At 47.1% G+C, this 15,265-nt stretch overlaps 1 protein-coding gene across 1 annotated transcript in view; it reads right to left on the bottom strand.

Moving 5' to 3' along the window:
• RNF14 (ring finger protein 14) overlaps positions 1 to 15,265 on the bottom strand; it is a 97,766-nt gene that overhangs the window by 22,838 nt on the left and 59,663 nt on the right. Inside the window, exons 6-7 of the mRNA XM_075344584.1 lie at positions 2,980 to 3,208; positions 3 to 175 (exon numbers count right to left, since the gene is read on the bottom strand). Coding sequence (XP_075200699.1) covers positions 3 to 175; positions 2,980 to 3,208 — 402 coding nt within the window. The remainder of the gene's footprint in view (positions 1 to 2; positions 176 to 2,979; positions 3,209 to 15,265) is intronic.

The raw sequence follows: 15,265 nt of genomic DNA, 5'->3' as shown, positions 1-15,265 counted from the left end.
ACCTGAATATGAGTCCCACAGCGAGGGCAGCACTTTGAGTTCTGCTCCAGCCAATCCATACTCTCCATTTCCTCCACAGCTTTCTGGATTACTCTCTTTCCATATCTCTTCTCCAGGAATTTCTTGCCTTCATCATCTGCAGACAAATAGTCTGCACGCAACGAGATAAGTTTTTCTGGGAGAGTAAGGAAAATAAATATAATATATATCAATTATTCACATCCATTCAACATACTTTATGAACATGACTTTTTGTCCGATTTTTTTTTTTTTTTTTAAAAAAAAGTAATTTAAATGGGTATTTTTATGTCAAAAATCTTCATCTCTCAAATCCGACCTTAAGAACATCTGTCTGCCCAGGTAAATGTCTGCCTTTACTTGGACTATGTTCAATGGGTTGAACTAGTACATCAGTGAAACAAGGTTTTGGCTAGCAGCTTTACTGTGTCTGGGAGAGGATGATGAATCTTTTACACCTAGTAACCATTAACACCTTGATGTGTCACTTTCCAGACTCCAGAGCTCCCAAATGGAATGTTTTGGTATTTATTTTTTTTTTCATGAAAACAGAGCATCCTAACTGGAACAATAATATGCAATGGTCAAAAGTCCAATTTTTGTCAGAATCTTCCAAAAACTTACAATATAAGATTTAGGGTACCGCATATTTACTTTCATGCTGCCACCCTGTTCTGCCTATTCAGGTTTAAAAGCTGTTGTAAAAGTTCATAATTGCCATACATAATAGCCTTCTGGTAATGTTAAATGTTGTTAGAGCACCATCTAGTGCCGATTATCTGCAATGTTAATTATTTTTTCTGTAAGAATGTCCTAATGCATAATAGTGTTCCCCCGTGGAATTTTAGGGGCATTGCAGCTATAAGTCCCCTTACCTGGCAGCCAGACTGGCTTGCAAAGTCTCCTTAAGGAGAATAGTGTTCCCCCGTGGTCCCCACATAGCTTTCTCATGAGCCAGATCAGACACCCCCATACTTTGCACTGACGAGGGGCAAGCACCCCGAAACACCGTGTCTGCAAATTGGGATTCTGATCTGGCTTATATATCCTGAGTCATATTGCAAAGGATTGTCGAAAATCCACTTGTGACTTTTAGGATCGCTACTTCCAATAGGTGGCGCTGTGCTAGAGTTTGTCTCCTTTACTGGAGAGACAATTTGAATATTTCCCAGAGGGGCATTGCAGCTATAAGTCCCCTTACCTGGCAGCCAGACTGGCTTGCAAAGTCTCCTTAAGGAGAATAGTGTTCCCCCGTGGAATTTTAGGGGCATTGCAGCTATAAGTCCCCTTACCTGGCAGCCAGACTGGCTTGCAAAGTCTCCTTAAGGAGAATAGTGTTCCCCCGTGGTCCCCACATAGCTTTCTCATGAGCCAGATCAGACACCCCCATACTTTGCACTGACGAGGGGCAAGCACCCCGAAACACCGTGTCTGCAAATTGGGATTCTGATCTGGCTTATATATCCTGAGTCATATTGCAAAGGATTGTCGAAAATCCACTTGTGACTTTTAGGATAGCTACTTCCAATAGGTGGCGCTGTGCTAGAGTTTGTCTCCTTTACTGGAGAGACAATTTGAATATTTCCCAGAGGGGCATTGCAGCTATAAGTCCCCTTACCTGGCAGCCAGACTGGCTTGCAAAGTCTCCTTAAGGAGAATAGTGTTCCCCCGTGGAATTTTAGGGGCATTGCAGCTATAAGTCCCCTTACCTGGCAGCCAGACTGGCTTGCAAAGTCTCCTTAAGGAGAATAGTGTTCCCCCGTGGTCCCCACATAGCTTTCTCATGAGCCAGATCAGACACCCCCATACTTTGCACTGACGAGGGGCAAGCACCCCGAAACACCGTGTCTGCAAATTGGGATTCTGATCTGGCTTATATATCCTGAGTCATATTGCAAAGGATTGTCGAAAATCCACTTGTGACTTTTAGGATCGCTACTTCCAATAGGTGGCGCTGTGCTAGAGTTTGTCTCCTTTACTGGAGAGACAATTTGAATATTTCCCAGAGGGGCATTGCAGCTATAAGTCCCCTTACCTGGCAGCCAGACTGGCTTGCAAAGTCTCCTTAAGGAGAATAGTGTTCCCCCGTGGAATTTTAGGGGCATTGCAGCTATAAGTCCCCTTACCTGGCAGCCAGACTGGCTTGCAAAGTCTCCTTAAGGAGAATAGTGTTCCCCCGTGGTCCCCACATAGCTTTCTCATGAGCCAGATCAGACACCCCCATACTTTGCACTGACGAGGGGCAAGCACCCCGAAACACCGTGTCTGCAAATTGGGATTCTGATCTGGCTTATATATCCTGAGTCATATTGCAAAGGATTGTCGAAAATCCACTTGTGACTTTTAGGATCGCTACTTCCAATAGGTGGCGCTGTGCTAGAGTTTGTCTCCTTTACTGGAGAGACAATTCTAATGCATTATGGGAGATACCTAGGCATGCTGGGTAGTAGCCACCATTTTGGGACAGTATTCCTCTCAGGGAAGATGTGTATTTGTGTCCTCCTGCACTGTTCTTACTTAAAACTCATTATCCTTGTAATAGAATATCTGATAAGAGATTTACCTCTGTTTGTGACATCATGATGTTCAGAACTATTATTAAGTTGCATAGTAGTGATTACACAGGGAGCTTGTGTGTGTTCTCATGTACTGTCTCCATTTTGTAATGTACTTCCACTTAATGTAAATTGTCATAGCTGAGAGACATTATGTGCTGAGTACTTATCTCTGCTATTTGTATTCTTATAGTTTTACCATATATTCATGGGCACCATGCGCACTGTTGACCTATCAACAAGTTAGACTACAGAAAACAGTCTGCTTATTTGGAAGACTGAAGGTTTATGCTGTATATCAACACACCCCAAGGCCCAGAAAATGTATTTTTATAATATTATGACTTTGGTTGAAAACACCATATATTTTTCTGCTTGGTACAGAGATAAGACCTAAAGAACATACCTGCAGTTACTTTGCAAGCGGAGACTCCGTGGAAGGTCATTTTACACAGAATACAAAATGCATATTGGCAGACTGAACAGATGCCCATTGTATCCTCTGGCTCCTGCATAACTGGTGTCTGACAGCCTGGTCGTGGGCAATAAACAACATCCGCCATTAAATCCAAGCTTGATTGCAGGAGGAGACGATCATAGCGGCTAAAGAGCTGCTCCTCTACCAGATTCTTTACCTGGAAGTGAACAAGGACATGAACAATTAAATATCTGTACCCAAACATTGAATCCATAGCGGCTGAGGTCATTAAATATCTTCTACAGGTAATACAATAAAAAACCTGGATTCAGCCCTTGTCTTTACATAGAGCAGGTTTTATTTATCCTTGATTTGCTAAACTGGCCATATCAGGATACAGTAGCTGGAAATCTGAATAAAAAAGAGAATTTTGTTTACTTACCGTAAATTCTTTTTCTTATAGTTCCGTATTGGGAGACCCAGACATTGGGTGTATAGCTTCTGCCTCCGGAGGACACACAAAGTACAACACTCAAAAGTGTAGCTCCTCCCTCTGAGCTTATACACCCCCTGGAGAACCAGATCTAGCCAGCTTAGTGCAAAAGCTGAAGGAGAATAGCCACCCACAAGTAAAAACAGAGCAAGAACCGGAACAACCGGAGCCTCTGTCTACGACAACAGCCGGTGATAACACGCGGAACAAGAAACTGCCAACAGGCAACAGGGAGGGTGCTGGGTCTCCCAATACGGAACTATAAGAAAAAGAATTTACGGTAAGTAAACAAAATTATCTTTTTCTTTATCGTTCCTATGGGAGACCCAGACATTGGGACGTCTCAAAGCAGTCCATGGGTGGGAATAAACAGAAAAACTGAGAAGTAGGCGGAGCCTAACTTCCCAAGTGGGCGACAGCCGCCTGAAGGATGCGTCTGCCCAAGCTCGCATCTGCCGAAGCATGAGCGTGCACTTGGTAGTGCTTTGAAAAGGTATGCAGCCTAGTCCAAGTGGCAGCCTGACAGACTTGCTGAGCCGTAGCCTGGTGCCTGAAAGCCCAAGAAGCACCGACAGCTCTGGTCGAGTGTGCCTTGATCCCCGGTGGGGGAGGCACCTGAGAACACTGGTAGGCATCCGAAATGGTCGACCTAATCCAACGGGCTAAGGTTGGCTTAGAAGCCGAGAGGCCCTTACGCCGACCTGTGGTTAGCACAAAAAGAGAGGTACACCGCCTAAGAGCAGCGGTGCGAGACACATAGATCCGGAGCGCCCGCACCAGATCCAGAGTATGCAACGCTTTTTCAAAGCGATGAACAGGAGCCGGACAAAAGGAAGGTAGGGTAATGTCCTGGTTAAGGTGGAAAGGAGAAACCACCTTAGGGAGAATGTCCGGAGTCGGACGGAGAACCACCTTGTCTTGATGAAAAAACAAAAAAGGTGACTCCGAAGAGAGCGCAGCTAAATCAGAGACTCTCCTGAGGGAAGTTATGGCCACAAGAAAGACCACTTTATGTGAAAGACGAAACAAAGAAACCTCCTTAAGAGGTTCAAAGGGGGGTTTCTGCAAAACCGTGAGAACCAAATTGAGGTCCCAGGGATCCAAGGGGCGCCGGTAAGGCGGAATGATGTGAGACGCACCTTGCATGAAGGTGCGGACCTGAGCCAGCCGGGCAATACGCCGCTGGAACAGCACTGACAGAGACGAGACTCGTCCCTTGAGAGAGTTGAGGGACAGTCCCAGCTGCAGACCGGACTGTAGAAAAGACAGAAGGGTCGGCAAGGAAAAAGGCCAAGGAGAATGGCCGGAAGAGCGACACCAGGACAGGAAAATTTTCCAAGTCCTGTGATAGATCTTGGCAGAGGAAGACTTACAGGCCCGAGTCATAGTGGAGATGACTTCCGGGGGGGTACCAGAAGCCGTCAAGATCCAGGACTCAAGAGCCACGCCGTTAATCTGAGAGCCGCAGAATTCTGGCGGAAAAACGGACCTAGTGAGAGAAGGTCTGGACAGTCCGGAAGATGCCACGGCACCTCTACGGACAGATGGAGCAGGTCTGGGTACCAAGCTCACCTGGGCCAGTCCGGAGCAATGAGGAGGACTCGACGGCCCTCCATTCTGATCTTGCGCAGAACTCTGGGCAAGAGAGCTAGAGGGGGAAACACGTAGGACAGACGAAAATGGGACCAGTCTTGAACCAGAGCGTCCGCGGCGAAGGCCTGAGGATCGTGGGAGCGAGCCACGTAAACCGGAACCTTGTTGTTGTGACGGGATGCCATTAGGTCCACGTCCGGAGTGCCCCACTTGCGGCAGATTGACTGAAACACTGCCGGATGCAGGGACCACTTGCCACTGTCCACGGTTTGCCGGCTGAGATAATCTGCTTCCCAGTTTTCCACGCCTGGGATGTGGACTGCGGATATGGTGGACTTGGAGTCCTCCGTCCATTGAAGGATGCGTTGTACCTCCAACATTGCCAGGCGGCTGCGTGTCCCGCCTTGGTGATTGATGTAGGCAACCGCTGTCGCGTTGTCTGACTGGACTCGGATGTGCTTGCCCGCCAACAGGTGGTGAAAGGCTAGGAGAGTTAGAAGCACAGCTCTGGTTTCCAGCACATTGATCGAGAGGGCTGACTCGGACGGAGTCCAAGTGCCCTGCGCTCGGTGGTGGAGACATACCGCTCCCCAGCCGGATAGACTGGCATCCGTGGTGAGAATCACCCAGGACGGAGTCAGGAAGGAGCGCCCCTGAGACAGAGAGAGGGGCCGAAGCCACCACTGAAGAGAGCTCCTGGTCTGTGGCGACAGAGCCACTAACCTGTGCAAGGAGGAAGGCCGCTTGTCCCAACAGCGGAGAATGTCCAGCTGCAGTGAACGCAGATGGAACTGGGCAAAGGGAACAGCCTCCATTGACGCCACCATCAGACCCAGCACCTGCATCAGGTGCCTGATGGAATAACGGCGGGGCCTCAGCAGAGAGCGCACCGCCAGTTGGAGGGACTGCTGTTTGACTAAGGGCAACTTCACAAGTGCCGGCAGAGTCTCGAACTGCATCCCTAGGTACGTGAGACTCTGGGTCGGAGTCAGAGTGGATTTGGGAAGATTGACAATCCACCCGAATTGGGCTAGAGTGGCGAGAGTGAGCGAGACACTCCGCTGACAGTCTGCGCTGGATGAAGCCTTGACTAGAAGGTCGTCCAGGTAAGGAATCACTGCCAACCCCTGTAGGTGCAGAACCGCAACCACTGCTGCCATGACCTTGGTGAATACTCGAGGGGCCGTGGCTAACCCGAAGGGAAGAGCCACGAATTGGAAATGTTCCTCTCCGATTGCAAAACGTAGCCAACGCTGGTGTGAAACTGCAATTGGCACATGCAGATAGGCATCTCTGATGTCGATGGACGCCAGGAAATCCCCTTGGGTCATTGAGGCAATGACTGACCACAGAGACTCCATGCGAAAATGCCGCACCTGAACATGCTTGTTGAGAAGCTTGAGATCCAGGATGGGCCGAAAGGAACCGTCCTTTTTGGGGACTAGAAAGAGATTTGAGTAGAAACCTCTGAACCGTTCCCGGGCGGGAACCGGTACAATTACTCCGTTGGCCTGCAGGGATGCCACGGCCTGAGAGAAGGTGGCGGCCTTGGAGCAGGGGGGAGTTGACAGAAAAAATCTGTTTGGCGGGCTGTAAGAGAAATCTATCCTGTAGCCCTGGGAGATGATATCCCGCACCCACTGATCGGAGATGTGTTGAAACCACACGTCGCCAAAGTGGGAGAGCCTGCCACCGACTAAGGACGTTGCTGGCGCGGACAGATAGTCAAGAGGAGGCTGCCTTAGTGGCAGCAGCTCCTGCGGTCTTCTGTGGACGCGCTTTTGTGCGCCAGCTGGATTTTTGATCCTTGGCAGTGTTAGTGGACGAGGCCGAGGGCTTAGAGGACGACCAGTTGGAGGAACGAAAGGAACGAAACCTCGACTGATTCCTACCCTGGACAGGTTTCCTGGTTTTGGTTTGTGGCATGGAAGTACTCTTCCCGCCAGTAGCCTCCTTAATAATTTCATCCAGCTGTTCACCGAACAGCCTGGACCCAGCAAAAGGGAGTCCAGCAAGGAACTTCTTTGAGGAAGCATCTGCCTTCCACTCTCGAAGCCCCAGGATCCTGCGGATAGCGAGGAAATTAGCCGAAGCCACCGCAGTGCGGTGAGAAGCCTCCAGCATGGCAGACATGGCATAGGATGAAAAAGCTGAAGCTTGGGAAGTTAAGGCAATCATTTCGGGCATAGATTCCCTGGCGAGGGAATGCATCTCCTCCAGAGAAGCAGAGATGGCTTTGAGAGCCCACACTGCTGCAAAAGTTGGGGAGAACGAGGCCCCTGCCGCCTCATATACAGATTTGGCCAGAAGGTCGACCTGGCGGTCAGTGGAATCCTTAAGAGAGGTGCCATCAGCCACTGATACAACGGTCCGGGCTGAGAGTCTAGACACCGGGGGGGGGTCTACCTTTGGTGAATGAGCCCACTCCTTGACCACCTCAGGTGGAAAGGGAAAACGGTCATCAGAACCGCGCTTTGGGAAGCGTTTGTCAGGACAGGCCCTAGGCTTGGTCACAGCGGCCTGAAAACTGGAGTGGTTAAAGAACACACTCTTTGTCCTCTTAGGCGAGGTAAACTGGTGCTTTTCTGCCAGAGAGGGTTGCTCCTCTGATACTGGCGGATTGAGATCCAATACAGAATTAATGGACGCAATCAAATCACTAACATCTGAGTCGGTTTCGGACAGATCAATGGGGCACATGGAGTTAGCCTCCGAGCCCCCTGTAAAGGCATCCTCCTCATCCCGCGAGTCAGCTTCTGAAACAGAGCCGCGGGACGAGGAAGGAGATGGAGCCCTGCGTCTCCTCTTAGGAGGACGGGGTCTGGGACCAGATGATGAAACCTCTGTGAGCTCCGCTGAGAGAGCCCTAGCAGCAGAGGCACCCTGTGAAGGGGGCTGATGCATGTTCAGCAAAGTCTTGGACAGAAGGTCCATGGAGTCGGCAAAAGACTGGGAGATAGACCTAGATAAGGATTCTACCCAAGCCGGGGGTTCAGCCACAGGAGCCGGAGCAGCCGGAGAGACCCCTGGGGGTACGATTCCAGGCTGAGGCATCGTCAGGTTAGAGCAGGCATCACAATGTGGATAGGTGCTCGGTTCAGGCAGTAGGAGCTTACATGCAGTGCATACTGAATACAGCCTTGGAGCCTTGCTCCTCGTGTGAGACATGCTGCTGGAGTGGGGGCTCTGCCAGAATGACCCCCAGAGAGTATATACAGAAGGTCCACAACCGGAGGTTGTGGCTTACCAGACCGCTGGAGCGGTTTGTGTGCCCTCCAGATCCCGAAGCCCGGACCCCCAAGCACCTCAGCAGGGATGCTGCAGACCAGCGGTGATCGCAGGGAAAAACGCTGAGAAAATGGCCACCGGAGCAAAGAGAGGGGGCGGGACTCACTCTGAGAGAGGGATCTGGAGGGCCAAAGAGACTTACAGGGGAGGAGACATGTACCCAGTGAGGAGTGTCTCTCCCCTTTGTAGAACGGCCACTGGGCGGAGCCGCGCTGTCCCTCTGCATGAATGACATGCGAGGGCAGTGAAACCGAAAGTAGGCCTCCGGCGAAGCCGGGGCCTAAATTTGAGCGGTGCAGCCGGCGCGCAGGCACCATCGCCGCGGTTCTCAGGCGACAGCCAGAGAACCCGCCGGAAATGTCATAAAAATCACTCAGCACACTCTCCCACAACAATAAAGTACAAGGGACCCCCATATATAAACGTCTCAGGTACTTAGCTTGCTGAGACGCAGGGTTCCAAGTCCCTGGGGTGAGTGCTCCGGTCCAGCAGGATCCTGAAGGGCTGCGGATGGAGACCGGTCTCCTGCCAAGCATGGAGAATCGTGCTGGCTCCCACTTCAAGCCAGAGCCCCGGAGGGATGGTGAAGGAGCACGGCATGTTACATAGTTACATAGTTACTTAGGTTGAAAAAAGACCTAGGTCCATCTAGTTCAACCTTCCTCCACCAGTTCTACATTTAGTCACTAAGTCATTTATAACCAACAATGTTTTGTGTAGTGAGGAAATCATCCAGCCCTTTTTTAAAAGCTGTTATAGTATCTGCCATTACTACCTCTTGTGGTAGGGCATTCCACAGTCTGACTGCTCTAACTGTAAAGAACCCTTTCCTATTTAGGTGTCGGAATCGCTTTTCTTCCACTCGCAGTGAGTGCCCCCTGGTCCTTAGTATTGTTTTCGGAAGAAATAAGTCATGTGCCAGTCCTTTATATTGACCACACATGTATTTATACATATAAATGAGATCTCCTCTGAGACGTCTTTTTTCTAAGCTAAACATATCTAACTTTTTCAACCTGCCATCATATGGGAGGCCTTCCATTCCTTGTAATAGTCTAGTTGCCCGCCTTTGAACTGACTCTAACTTCTGAATGTCCTTTTTAAAATGTGGAGCCCAAAACTGGATCCCGTATTCCAGATGTGGCCTTACAAGTGATTTATAGAGGGGTAACAATACGTTGGGATCACGGGATCTAATCTCTCTTTTTATACACCCTAAAATCTTGTTTGCTTTAGCAGCTGCTGCTTGACATTGAGTGCTGCTGCTCAGCTTATTTGTAATGAGAATACCCAAGTCCTTCTCCTGTTCTGTAGTCCCGAGTTTACTTCCATTTAATGTATACGCAGCTATAGGATTACTCCGTCCTAGGTGCATTACTTTACATTTATCAACATTAAATCTCATTTGCCAAGTATCTGCCCATTCTGACATCTTATCCAGATCTTTTTGTAATATTGTACTATCCAGGTCAGTTTTTAATATCCTACATAGTTTGGTGTCATCGGCAAAGACTGACACTGTACTATCAATCCCATCCACAAGGTCATTAATAAAGAGAGTAAAAAGAATCGGTCCAAGCACAGATCCCTGCGGCACCCCACTGCTGACTATCGCCCATTTAGAGAATGTACCATTTATGACTACTCTTTGTTTCCTATCTTTTAGCCAATTCCTTACCCAGTTGCATATTGTGTCCCCTAGTCCTTGCTTCTGGAGCTTTAGTATAAGGCTATTATGTGGTACAGTATCAAATGCCTTTGCAAAGTCCAAATAAATCACATCAGCTGCATTACCAATATCCAGGTTTGAACTTACCCCCTCATAGAACCCCAACAGGTTGGTTAGACACGACTTATCTTTCATGAATCCATGCTGTTTGTCAGTTATCATATTATTTTCTGCAATATATTTTTGCATGTCATCCCTTAAAATGCCCTCAAAAACTTTGCATACTACTGATGTCAGGCTTACTGGACGGTAGTTGCCTGGATCTACCCTCTTACCTTTCTTAAATATCGGTACCACATCAGCAATCCTCCAATCCTGAGGCACCAACCCTGTTACAAGTGAGTCTAAAAAGATGAGATACAGCGGTCTGTCGATTACAGAGCTCAATTCCCTCAATATTCGTGGATGAATGCCATCTGGCCCTGGGGATTTGTCAATGTTTAATTTACTCAGACGTAGGCGTACTTCATCTTGTGTTAAATTAATTATATCGGGTGGTGGACTTTGATTTTTCACTTGTTGAATGATCCCTGGTACAGTCAGTTCCTTGGTGAATACAGATGAGAAATGCCTATTTAATATCTAAGTCTTTTGTTTGTCCTCTATAACTAACTTGTTATTATATTTTAAGGGTCCGATACTATCCTTTGTTTTCCTTTTGGCATTAATGTATTTATAAAAGATTTTGGGATTTATTTTAATGTCATTGGCGATTTTTGTTTCAGTAGCTAGTTTTGCTTGTTTGATTTCTTTTTTGCATTGCCTATTGATATCTTTATACTCCTGCAATGCTATTTCTGTATTCTCAGCCTTTAAGATTTTAAACGCCCTTTGTTTTTGTTTTATTATACTTTGTACAGTCTTATTTATCCATAGGGGTTTCTTTTTATTCCTGGACATTTTATTACCAGAGGGTATACGTTTTTTACAGGACTCTAGTAGTATATCCTTAAACTTACCCCATTTATGTTCGGTATCCCCAGTTACCATGACTCTGTCCCAATCTACACATTTAAGCTCTTCCCTTAATTTGTTGAAATCAGCTTTCCTAAAATTCCAGGTTTTAGCATTCCCCCTTTGAAATGTTCTATTGAATATTATGTCGAAGCTTACCATATTATGATCGCTGGTTCCCAAGTGCTCCCGGACCTGTAGATCTGAAATTGTATCCGGTCTATTTGACAGGACCAGATCTAGCAAATTATCTCCCCTGGTCGGTTCACCTACCATCTGAGAGAGGAAATGGTCTTGAATGGTAGATAAGAACTTACAGCTTTTAGCAGAACCAGAAGATTCTATGTCCCACTGTATGTCTGGATAGTTGAAATCCCCCATAATAAGAACCCGATTATTATTATTAGCTGCCTTTTCAATTTGTTCCAGCATTTCACCCTCTATTTGTTCAGGTATGTTAGGAGGCTTATAGCAAACTCCAATTAGCATTTTTCCATTATTCCCCTCCCCATGTACATTTACCCATACTGACTCTACATTGTTGCTGTTCCCCTCAATGTCATCATACAACACAGGTTTTAGGTTAGATTTGATAAATATACACACCCCACCACCTTTTTGGCCTTTCCTGTCCTTCCTAAATGTACTATAACCCTGTATGTTTGTCACCCAGTCATGGCTTTCATCCAGCCAGGTTTCCGTAATGCCCACCACATCATAATCCATGGTTGACATAAGAGTCTCCAATTCATTCATTTTGTTTGCAAGACTTCTTGCATTTGCCAGTAGACATTTAATTCTATTAACACCTTTATTACTCCTAGCCTCCCTACGTTCCTTGTATGTCCCATCCCCCCCTAATCCTTCATTGACCCCTACCGTCTCCCTGTCTCTATCTGCTCTATCTATCCCCTTATTTGCTCCACTACCCTCCCTCCCCCCCGATCCTAGTTTAAAAGCTCCTCCATCCGTCTGACCATTTTCTCCCCCAGCACAGCTGCACCTTCCCCATTGAGGTGCAGCCCGTCCCTACCGTAGAGCCTGTAGCCGACTGAGAAGTCGGCCCAGTTCTCCATGAACCCGAACCCTTCCTTCCTGCACCAATTTCTAAGCCACATATTTATCTCCCTAAGCTCCCGCTGTCTTTCTAGTGACGCTCGTGGCACCGGTAGTATTTCTGAAAACACCACCTTGGAGGTCCTGGACTTCAGCTTCTCTCCTAGTTCCCTGTAATCATTTTTAAGGACCTTCCACCTGCCTCTAACTTTGTCATTAGTACCAATGTGCACCATGACCGCTGGGTTTTCCCCAGCCCCACCCAGCAATCTGTCTATCCGATCCACAATATGCCGAACCCGAGCACCCGGCAGACAACACACTGTTCGGCATTCACGGTCTCGGCGACAGATGACCCTGTCTGTCCGCCTAATTATAGAGTCCCCTACCACCAACATCTGTCTGGGCTTTGCTGCACTCCTATTTCCCTCCTTCCTACAGCAGTTGTTTTCCTGGTTGCTAGGAGCAACATCCTGCTGTAGTGACCCTAGTCCAGGCCCTTCATTCCTAATATCAGCCAAACAGGCATATTTACTAGGTTGGGCCAGGTCAGGACTAGGCTCCCTGACACTTTTCCCCCTACCTCTTCTTCTAACTGTTACCCAGCTACCTACCTCTGGGTCCTGATCTTCCCCACTTCCACCCTCCTCCATATCACTGGCCCCAGCCAGAGAAAGCTCAGTGAGCTCTAAACTCCTCTCCAGGTTTGCAATGCCCCTTAGTGTTGCAAGCTGCTTATTTAGATCAGTTACCTTGGTTTCCAAATACGCAACATGCTTGCATCGAGTGCAGACATATTCACCCTCGAACGGCTGCTCAAGGCATGCATACATCTGACAAGATACACACCTGGTAGCATTGTCCATGGAGCACCTATCAAATGGGGATCAACAGTAAAGTAGAAAAACAAAGAGAAAAAAAAAAAAACAAAACGAAAGAAACCCAATGGGAAACGTATAAGGATAAATTCAAACTATGTTCTTGTGTCAAACTATGTAATTGTGTTGAAACTATGCACTTATCTTAAATTCAGCACTTTACTTCAGGTCAGCACCTCGCTAGTACTGGCTGGTTTATATAGATGTACAGAAGCTGCTAGAAGCTTCTAGAAACAGGTGTGACTAATCCTACTAATTAAATCACAAGACTAACTTTTTTTTTTTTTTTTCCCTTTTCACAGAATCACAAACAGACACACAATTCCCTAATGAAATTCAACAATTACAGTTATCACCACTATGTAATTGTGTTGAAACTATGCACTTATCTTAAATTCAGCACTTTACTTCAGGTCAGCACCTCGCTCGCTCAGCACCTCGCTAGTACTGGCTGGTTTATATAGATGTACAGAAGCTGCTAGAAGCTTCTAGAAACAGGTGTGACTAATCCTACTAATTAAATCACAAGACTAACTTTTTTTTTTTTTTTTCCCTTTTCACAGAATCACAAACAGACACACAATTCCCTAATGAAATTCAACAATTACAGTTATCACCACTATGTAATTGTGTTGAAACTATGCACTTATCTTAAATTCAGCACTTTACTTCAGGTCAGCACCTCGCTCGCTCCAGCCTTGGAATCAACCTTAACATCACCGCCGACACAGTGGGGTGAGAAGGGACATGCCGGGGTTCCAGGCTTGGACCCGCTTTTCTTCAAACTCTTTCCAAAAATGAAAAATCAGATGAGAATGCATGTGTGGATGTATGCCTCCTGAACACAAAGCGATAAACTGGCTAGATCTGGTTCTCCAGGGGGTGTATAAGCTCAGAGGGAGGAGCTACACTTTTGAGTGTAGTACTTTGTGTGTCCTCCGGAGGCAGAAGCTATACACCCAATGTCTGGGTCTCCCATAGGAACGATAAAGAAACGTTTTTTTTTGTTTTATTTCTTATCTCAGTTGCAAATATATTAGCTTGTAAAGTTTATATACACCGTGATGCAAATTATTATGACAATTGGCTTTATCTCAGTTGCAAATATATTAGCTTGTAAAGTTTATATACACCGTGATGCAAATTATTATGACAATTGGCTTTAAGTGTTGTAAAGATTGAAGTTTTAGGCTAGGTTCACATTTCCATTGTTTTGCATCAGTCACATACGTTGCTTGACGCATGTGACTGATGCGTTGTACAACGGATGACAAAGAACAGAATTAATTGTCGGACTCCGTTGTGTGCGGGGGACGGAGTGCGAGGTGGGTGGAGCCGAGCGGGGCCGTGGAGCTGAGGACATCAGTGCCGCGGTCTGCATGGCTGGGGACAGGTGAGGGTGAGTGTGTGTGTGTGTGTACATGCGGATTATGGGAGGGGGCGGAGCCGAGCGGGGAAGTGTCGGGCTCCCTGCACATGTAGCCAGGGTAAATATCGGGTAAAAACTAAGCAAAGTACTTTGCTTGGTTACCCGATATTTACCTTGGTTACCAGCGTACACCGCTTAGCCCTGGCTCCTTGCACACGTAACCAGGGTAAATATCGGGTAACTAGGCAAAGCGCATTGCTTGGTAACCCGATGTGTATCCTGGTTACGTGTGCAGGGAGCCAGAGAGAGCATGCGCATTGAAATCCTACGGATTGCGCTGCTCAAAAAACATTACAAGCTGCGTTCCTTCCGCCCCGCGGTCAGTCATTCCATGACTGATCAGTCGGGCAGAAGATGCAACACAGCATCATCAGTCACAATCCGCCCCTCATACAAGTCTATGGGAACAACGGAATCCGCCAAACGGATTCCGTTGTTTACCAGAGCAGCGGATTGTGACTGATACAATTTAACGGAAGTGTGAACCTAGCCTTAGTTGTTCAATAAACTCATGGATGGTATTTCGTCCATGGCTTTTTTCTTCACTGAACTCAATCTCAAACACCTGTGATAATTAGTTTGCCACATGAGCCCAATTAAAGGAAAACTACTTAAGGCCTCCTACACCCTTCTGTGTCTCCGAATACAGCGCAAGTGTTAGTACATCTAATGAATGTGCTACTGTAAGGGTGGCTGCAGGCTGCTATTTTTTGGCTGGGAAGGAAAAAATAACCATAGACCTTCCCACCCTGATAATACCTGCCCCCAGCTGTCTGCGTCTTAATTTGCCGAACATTCGAGGTTACAATATAGCCTGTTTGACTAGATATATATTGGATTGGATTAAAGGCTCT

The sequence above is a fragment of the Anomaloglossus baeobatrachus genome, chromosome 4 (assembly GCF_048569485.1).
Source record: "Anomaloglossus baeobatrachus isolate aAnoBae1 chromosome 4, aAnoBae1.hap1, whole genome shotgun sequence".
NCBI lineage: Eukaryota > Metazoa > Chordata > Amphibia > Anura > Aromobatidae > Anomaloglossus > Anomaloglossus baeobatrachus.
This window is presented reverse-complemented; position numbering and strand designations above follow the sequence as displayed.